The sequence below is a fragment of the Poecilia latipinna genome, unplaced genomic scaffold (assembly GCF_001443285.1).
Source record: "Poecilia latipinna isolate Pla-1442-1.1 unplaced genomic scaffold, P_latipinna-1.0 Scaffold877, whole genome shotgun sequence".
In the NCBI taxonomy this organism is placed as follows: Eukaryota; Metazoa; Chordata; class Actinopteri; order Cyprinodontiformes; family Poeciliidae; genus Poecilia; species Poecilia latipinna.
In genome coordinates this window covers 616,941-626,118 of record NW_015113493.1, presented here as the reverse complement: position 1 = coordinate 626,118, position 9,178 = coordinate 616,941, and the positions used below count along the sequence as shown (strand labels likewise).

The following is a 9,178-nucleotide window of genomic DNA, read 5'->3' as shown; positions in this document are numbered from 1 at the left end:
ATATAAGAGTGAAAATAAAGTCAGTCATGTGGCACAACATTTTACTCAATATTTTACACCCACTATGTCACTAAAATCAGGTAAGGTTTTAAGCAACCATGAGTCAACAATGAGGCACCCTACTATATTATCTACTGGGGTACATTTTTTAACAGGAGAAAGTGCTCCATTACAGTTCTTATCAGATGTTATAAAAAAATTTTTGGATCCCTGGAGGCATCTTCTGCCTCCCATGCGAGCCCCCTGTAGGTCAAGGCTGGGGGCCTGCTGCAACCCTACCCTATCCTGTCTGTTGCTCCTTCCCTGATGATGTGATGTCACAAATACGTTACAATTGTGGGAGGAATTGTCTGATGTTGATTTCTAAATCAACACCAGACTGAGTGTTGAGTTAGACTGTTGGAGTTAATTTAGAAATCAACACTGGACTGGATTGCTTTTTGTTTAACTCTTTGGAACTCTTTAGTGAGTGTTTGGGAAACTAACACTCATGTTTTTGAATTAACACTGTATTTTTACCATACAACACTTGCACTGGAAATCTGACACTTCCGAATTTGCTGTGTACATGTGACTGGGTGACTGCATTCACTGCAGAGAAAAGTTCAACTCAATAAGACGACTCAAAATTCATCATGGTAGATGGCAGACAGTATTATCTGCTGCCTATTCATTATACATTACTCATGCAGCGCTAGTCAGGCCTTGGGGCGCCAGCTGAAATGAAATTTAAAAGGGAGGATTGCGATGCAGAGGAAAAGGAAATAAGACAAACAGGGAAAAAAGAACTTTGCTGGTGAAATGGTAGAGGGTGCATTACCACCACATTTTATACGGACCTTTTTTTTAAAAATATAAAATCAGTTTTACTTTATGGGTTTTTGTGCCTAGAAATGGTTTTGCTTTAAAACCCAGTGTTCTAGTTTGCATGCTGCATAATAAATCAAATTGACAGAATAATGTTAATTAGACAAAATGCTAAGACGGCTCAATCTCCCACAGGACTAATGGCATTTTGTTTTGAATGAGGTGGACTGAGAAACAACCCTGTGTGTTTATTGCAAAAGCAAAGAGAATGTTGACAATTATCTTTAGGCTGCACAAACCCTTCCACATAATAAAAATATTCAAAAACTGTTAGGGAACAAAAAGTGAAATAATTAGTTAATTAGTGTAACTTTGCTCATATACATTTATATGCATACAGCCAGAATCGCTTTTAGAAGTACTAATTCACTTGGTCGGCTACAAGACTTTAAATCAAACTGAATAAGAGTTTAAGACATCAGCCTCGAAAAAAACTAATTTGTGCATAAATCAGGTGAACATTAACATGGGGCAAACAAGCACACACCACACCACAATATGTCACCTTGGACTTTTCTTCTTTTATTAGTTTCAGATTGAGCTTTTATTATCGAGTCCATTTTTGTCGTTCTGGCTAATGGTCTTAAACTTAAATGTGAATTCTGGTCACTTAAAATTGATCAGGAGTGTATACCAACCTTGCCCTCCCCGCACTTGGTGCCAGTCATGACAAGGCCGGGGTCAGGCAGGTCACCCTGGCCGTCCTGAGTGCTGTATACATAGGTGCCACGGCACTTAACCTCAATGCCGCCTGTCTTGATGGTTGTGTCAATGGAAACAGCGTTGGTGCCTTTGGGCTTCTTGGCAGCACTGTGGCACTGAATCTTGCCACATTTGGCATCACTAAGTAGAAAAACAAGCACAAAAAAAATATGAATTTTCAATTGTTTTCAGACACTGAGCCACAGAAAGGTGGTAAAACTAATTCCTTGGTGCAGTCAGTTGGGTCTAAACATCAAGGAATTTCTAGCTACTGTAATGGAAAGTTTTAAATATGTTTGTTTCACTTTAATCGTCTGTCTTTCTGTCTGTCTGTCTGTCTATATTTGTGTGTATATATCATATAGATGTCAGTGTCTGGATAACATCCAACATATCAGAGAAAACTGTATGTTTTTAAGTTGAAAGATCCACACTATATAAAATGGCTACAAATAAATTCCATGTGTTTATTAATAAAGCCATCAAAGGATTTCAGATGTTTTAGTTGTTCAGTACACCATAAAAACCTGTAAAAAATGTTTATGCCACAAAGCAGAATCTGTTAGTGTTTGATCTTGACAGACCCTGCCCCCAATAACTTCCACCAATCAGTGTCCTAGGCAGCCTTTATGTAAGCCAGGAGGCAAAAGCTGAAATGTTCAGAAAAAAGTCGCTCCAACGAGTCCAGCTTATTGCTACTAGACCAGGAAAGTAACACACACTCACACTAAACCAGGAGCTCAACAGTTGGGGCAGTTAGCCACACTCCCTGCACCTATCATTGAGTCCTTGAGACAGACACTGAACCACACACTTGTTGGTGTGCCAGTGTGTGCATAAAAGAGAAATAAGTGCAAACACTTCTGCATGTTAAAACAAAGAAGCTTTACATGATTGTGAGAAGTTCATGACAAAGAACTGGAGGACTGAGCCAAGGTCATGTCTGTGCTCTGAATGATGCTAGGTCTATTGAGTGGCTCATTCCCAGTTAGTTGTTAGACTATTTCAAACCCTTGAAGTTGAAGTTTTTCTTCTAATTCAAGCTAAACTTTTTGCATAATGAAACTTAGCATTAGAAGCCAAGGACCGATAGTGCTGCTGTGCAGGTGTCTTAATACCAGACACATTTACATATCCTCAATCGATTCAGTGAGTCAGTAACACCTCCATCACTCATGTGGAACTCTGTAATGGATTTAGGCATCAGTGGCTCATGCAGACAGCCATCAAGCACTATAATCCACTAGCTCATTAGCATTGCTAAACAGCTAATTTAGCTCTCTGTGGCCTGAGTGTTCAGAATCCCTGACCGTGGGTGCACTGTGTCTTGGTATGAACAGAAAAATATTACAGTGAGAAATAACACTGCATTAATAACACTTTTAAGTGACTCAAGTGTTATTTGCATTATGGTGAAGACCAGGTTCTGGTAAATTTTACAATTTTTGATCAACAGGTTTTCTGGTGAAAAGAAATATTTTCTTCGACAGAGACATCAACTTTTCATTCATGTGGTATTTACACAAAGAATTAGATATTGTAGAAAAGTTACTTTGTGTTCAACCTCTAAAGTGCTAGTCTATAAAATATTGACATCCTTGTGGAGACCACAGGTAAGGGTTTACTAACACTACAGGGAATTCACACAGAAAACACTGTTGTAATGTCAACTGCTAATTGCGAATATATGATGCTAAAGACAAATCTATTATTATTCTGTCCCTGCTCATTAAAGAGTTTGAGTTATAGATAACTTGTTCCCATAACTCGGAGGATTTTTCTGTATCCATGGGTTTTTATAGATAGAAAGAAAGGTATCTTTGTAACCAATATTTGAGTAAAAACATAGTAATATTTGCTTTAAATATGTAATTAGACAGAGGAAATGGTAAGACGTGCATATTTATTCTTTAAGTTTAATCAGAATCTACTTAAATTAGTACCGGCACCTTGGAGATAAACCCTCCCCCCCAAAACTGAGAAGATTAATTACCTACAGAATAATTCTGAACCAGATTTCCTGACTCAGAGAAGCAAATTAGCCTAACTTTAAAGTATCTAAAGGCACCCCAGATCTGTTTTGAAATCCCATACAATGGAAAATTGGCTTAGATGATGTATGCAGCAAGTAGAACACATTAAAGTTAATGGTGTCTCATAGACCACCAGCCATTCCCTGTGACTGTGTCTCTGACTGTCCAACCAAGATAGAGCTGGGCTCAGAACTACACAGCAATTAGAAGAGGTTTGTCTGCTTGCTGCAGCCCTGTAGCTCCATACTTATCTTGCACTCTATCCTAATCATACGGGTGGAGAAGATATGAGGATATTTGAGCACCTCTGCTTCAAATAGTTCAACTGAATTTAACATAAAGTGTCTTAAACATTGAAGTGATTGTTAGCATCAGTGCAAACATACCTTTTCTCACACTTTTTGTAGTTGCCGTGTTCATCTTTCCCACAGTTTCCAAATGCATTCCCTGCTGCATTGACATCTTCAAAGCAGGCATCATGGGCTGGTTGAGCTCCTGGAAATGAAAAGCCTTCCATCAGTAAGTCACATGAACTCAGGGGTTTGGTGTTCTGGGAAAGGCCTGTTTCCTCTCCTTTAGAAACAAGCTGATGTGCTGATTTACAAACCAAGCAGGCCATCTGTCTACCATCAGGATGACAATGCTCAGCCTACACACTGTAAATCTTGGCATGCACAACATCATATGGCTTACATACTGAGAGGCTGAGGTGTAGTCAGTGCAGAGATGTAACAGTGTTTTCATTACCGTAACCCCAGAGCTGCAGGCACTGCTGTTCATGGGTGAGGCACATGCCGTTGTAGCAGTAGGCCTTTCCATACTGGCAGGAGGAGCCGTCAAGCAGGTAGACATTGGCAGGACAGTATGGAGAGGCCCCAGTACAGTACTCTGGGAGGTCACATGACCCTGCTGGTCCTCTGCACATGGTGCCTGCCTGCTTCAACTGGCAGAGACAGCAAGCAGAGAAAGGAGGAGGGAGAGAAGGACAGAGTTTTAAGTGATTTATCAGGTGAAATGAGAAGAACTGTTAATAATGAACCTGAAGGTAAAAGTTAAATATGGACCAAAACTATGTTTGATTCATACTTTGTCACCATATTCTGTTTTTGGTCGAGGAATCTTTCTCAAAATATGTGCATTAGTCAAAGCTGGCTTCATGCTAGTAGTGAAGACTATTTATACAGTGAATTGATTTTATCAATTCATCAAATTAACAGTTTATGAAGATTTAATTTTTGGAAAATCTGGATTATCTTTTTAACACTGCAGTCCTCGGGCTGCTGTAGTTCAGAGAGAAGTCAGTCAGTCAAGGGCCAACAATCTTGTTTTGCAGCTTGTATTTAGTTGGAGTTTGAATTCAGGTTAAATCCCAAAATGTTAATCTAAATCTTTTCTGTCATTTATAATTTCTCTTTAAGAAAATAAGGGCAGAGAAATATAGATTATAAATGGAAATTGGATTTGGTTTGATAGAAGTGGACTAAAAAACTGGGACTAGACTAGAAAAGTCGTAGAAGCATTCTGGATAAAAATTCATACTTAGGTTTTATTACATATGATCTACTTTTCCAGGTTCTACCCTTATTGAAATCTGAATGTCTGATCTACAAATTTACATGGTACAGTAATAAAAACAACCCCTTATATATAACCTGTGTGTGCAAAGATATAACACCTGTCACACAACACATAGCCTGCAGAGTTACAAAGACAGTACTATTAAAAGACAGCACTCCCACAGAAAGAATGAGAGAAGACAGGGGTTTTCTTCTGCAAACTGCATTCTGTTACTGCCATCTTCAATATTTTGTGTCTTCTGTCAGGTTGGAGCTCAGAGGAATTTGGCTTCAATCATCTATGTATTACAGTGAAATGTAAGGACTTCCATTTTAAAAAGGAGATGTGAGCTGAGATGAAAAGTGCCAGTGTGATGTGAAGGTGATGAGCCATGCTGTGACAGAAGATCAGACATGTTCTGGGTGCAGTGTGTCAATCCACTGACATGAAGACTGACAGCAAACTAATGATACAGAGCTCCAGCTGCAGGCGGATTTCTCTCCAAACTTTGCCGCCACAGGTTTTTGTATGTTTCTTACCTTACATGCATGGCAGCACACTCCGTGGGCACACTGAGCCCCCTCCCTGAGTGTACAATTATTGGCATTGCAGCAGTCATTGGTGCATTCCTGTAAATAATCATACACACCGACATTAAAAACCTCAAAACTGAACACCTTGTATGTAAGCAATACAAAGCAGCAGTATATATCATATCTGTTTTTTAATACACAAAATTATTTTCTAAAACAAATTTATGGATGGTAAAAACTTTATTCTTCATTTGTTCTGATTTTTATATAACATCTTAAAACTAGCTTTAAAGCAGCCAATCAAAATGAAGCCAGGCTCAGAAGAGCTATGTAATGAACTCATTTATTGCTGTTAAATTAATTTATTTATTTGCGCACAGAAATTTCCCAGTCTTTGATTTATGATACTGGCAGCAACAGTATTTGTATTTCTATGGTTTACTGAAGAATAATTTGACATTTTTATAGTTAACATTTATAGTGTTTGACCCATTTGTTCAGAACCTCAATAATTCACTCCAGTTATTAACAAATAAATCAAATCTTGATTCTCAGACATTTTTCTTGTTGAGAACTGATCTCTTGGCTTGTTTTTGTCCAGCTTCCATTTGAGAACTGACCACACAATCTCAGTGAAATCTTCTGCTTGTACTTCCTGCAGGATTTCAGTCAGTGTGGCTTTGTTTCTGGGCTTAACTCTGATGAATGATGAAACCATACGTTCTCCCACTGACTGCTTATCTTGAAGATTTTGAATCCTGAAAACACTTCTCCTGTAACATTCTGACCAGTTGCTTCCTTTCACATGAAGCCACTTTGATACAAAGTGATAATAGCGGTGAACTTCACTGTGGAGGTACCAATTACATAAAAGTTCACACAAAGTTCATTGCTTTTATTTTTCTGAAAGACTTGGATTCAAATGCTGCTGCATGAAGCATTATGGTTGGAGAGGTGATGGTGGCGGGTATGGGAAGGTATTCACCTATCAACTACAGATATTTAAATAGAAACACCGACAGATGAGAGATCCAGTTCCACAGGCTTGACAGCTGTGACTGACAAGTCCCCGTTTCAACAGATGTTGGAGGGAAAAGCACAAAAACAAAACATCCAGAGAGCTGCCTTTGTTGCCGCTCTCATGTCATACAGCATACACAAAAGACACCATCTCTAGTTGCCATGGCGCCTAAGGAGAGTCACGGTTGTGCTCAAAACAAAGCTCAGAGTTGACTCAAGCAAGAAGAAGAAGCGCCAATTATAACACCAGGAAATAAGGAGGAAACGCAAAAAACCCCACAACAAAAATCACTCCTTTATTTTCTATAATTAATTTGAGAAAGACGAGAGCAGCAATGGTGGACTTGTAAAAAAAAAAAAAAGAAAAAGATCGGCCTAACTTTTAGTACAAATAAAACTTCCAGTTTTATGATTAAATATTTATGGTTAGAGGAAATTTGATTTACAAAACAGATTCTAACTTGTTTTCTGAAAAAAAAAAGAAAAAAAAAACTAACGACAGGAATCATCTTGCTTCAAGTGTGAAACTCCGTGCATGTTGGAACATTAAACCATGTTCTGCAGCTCGTCTCATTTGCAATGCTAAGAACAGGTGGCTTGTCAGTGCTGTGATCTTGACTGTCAGCTCTGCTCTGAGTGGGAGTCATAACAAACACTCATCATCACTGCCGCTGCTGCTGGCAGCTAACAATTTGCTTCCTCCATTTCAATTTGCCCGTCTTTGACAAACCATAGCAGGTTTACTTAACCTCTGGCTTTACCCAGCACAAACACTTTCATTCTGATATCAGGAAACTTTCAGCTGTGTTGCATGCTGGGATGCTTAATCTATGAATGATTAATTACAGAGGAATTTGTGATGGGTTTTTTCTGAGTTGAAGAGGTTCAGGTGAGACTTAGGGAGGAAAAGTTCCTCTTGTTGCTCCAACACTTCAGTTAGCCTGTGACCACGGGAATCACCTCATTACAGCAATAAATATTGCCATCTCATTATAAATCTGTTATATTTTTAATTGTTTGGGCTTCAGATATGGGTTTTTGTGATAAGAACTACTTTGTCCAGAGAGCTTAGCGGCTTTTTAACACCTAAAACCATAAAGAGACCATTTCACAGACCTGCAGTCAAGACCAGCTTTACAGATTACAACAAAGTCTGGGAGATTAAAACCATGGATAGCAGATGGATAGCAGCTGTCAGTCACAAGGACTGTCAGCCCTCAGTTTATTCACAGATTAGCAGCTAACACTTTTCACAAAGTAAAAAGACTAACGTTCATGTACTTCATGAGCAAGACGAAATAAAATATTGCAGTATAGAGAAGGTACGAATAAACATTAGTAACCATGGAGAAAATACCCCACTATCATGTGTCCTAGCATGCATGAAAAAAATGGGCTAGCATCTAGACTTTAAGTCTGCTCTAGTGAAAGCAGAGTTGCTTTCACTAGAGCAACACAGTGGTTGTGATTTCTATCACTGTGTTCATGACACAGTGGTAGAAATCATGCCCCATTAATTTAGGCAAAGTCAGCAACTTCATCAAATCAACAAACACGTCAGGGGAGAGAAGGTATGGGTCGGTTTCTAAGCTAACCATTTACAAATTTTGTAAATATCTATGAGCCCCAGCTAGCTGTGCTGCTTCCACAGACAAGTTAACTCAGCATTAACAAGGAGAAGACATGGCTATACTGGTGAAAACAACCTGGAAAAACAATCACAGTTCAATATTCCTGTCCCTCACTTTCAATGTCTGTCATTGTGCTTCAACGTGATGAGGTGACATGGCTGCAAAAGGTCAATATCAGAAGTCATCGCACATGGACACTAAATGCTTGGAGGAAAAAGCTACACGTACAATGGTAAAGGCGGTTCATGTGCATTCAACGTATGAGAGTTCTGTGCCTTAAATAATTCCAATCAAGGTACTCACATCAGGCTCCCCACAATCACACTCTTCTCCATCCTCCACAAAGCCATTGCCACATTTCTTGCCTCCCACCAGATCCTTCATGTTGGGCATGTTATAGAGGCACATGCCCCCCCCCTTCTGGAAGTAGTTGTCCAGGTCCCGTTTGCTGCAGTGGCTGAAGACTCGAGGGAACGGATGTCTGGAATTTGGAATCAATAAAATGATTTAATGGTAATGAAGCAACACAAAAAAACGATTTTTATGTATGGTGTTTAGATAGAAGCTATATGTAGTAAAACTGATTAAACAAGCAAATAATAATTATTAACTAGAAAATTCCTGAAGAAATTTAACCGGGGCCTGCCAAAGTGTGCCCGTCGGTTGGAAACCAGCGTTCTGATGCTAAAAATAATCATCAATGCTAAATCATAGTCAATAACCTGTGGAGAGGCAGAAGCATGTGAACTAAGCTGCACCTGTACCATTCAGTATGTTAAAATTAATGCAAAAGCTAAAATTACCCAAAATGCTAATGTTAGTGTGAAGACTGTCA

At 39.0% G+C, this 9,178-nt stretch overlaps 1 protein-coding gene across 1 annotated transcript in view; it reads right to left on the bottom strand.

Moving 5' to 3' along the window:
* Positions 1–8,850, bottom strand: part of LOC106957126 (disintegrin and metalloproteinase domain-containing protein 19-like) — a gene marked incomplete at its 5' end in the record, with an annotated part of 37,451 nt that extends 28,601 nt beyond the window's left edge. The window contains 5 exons of the mRNA XM_015048357.1: positions 1,506–1,710; positions 3,989–4,097; positions 4,350–4,545; positions 5,699–5,788; positions 8,647–8,850. Coding sequence (XP_014903843.1) covers positions 1,506–1,710; positions 3,989–4,097; positions 4,350–4,545; positions 5,699–5,788; positions 8,647–8,850 — 804 coding nt within the window. The remainder of the gene's footprint in view (positions 1–1,505; positions 1,711–3,988; positions 4,098–4,349; positions 4,546–5,698; positions 5,789–8,646) is intronic.
* Positions 8,851–9,178: the final 328 nt, after the last annotated feature.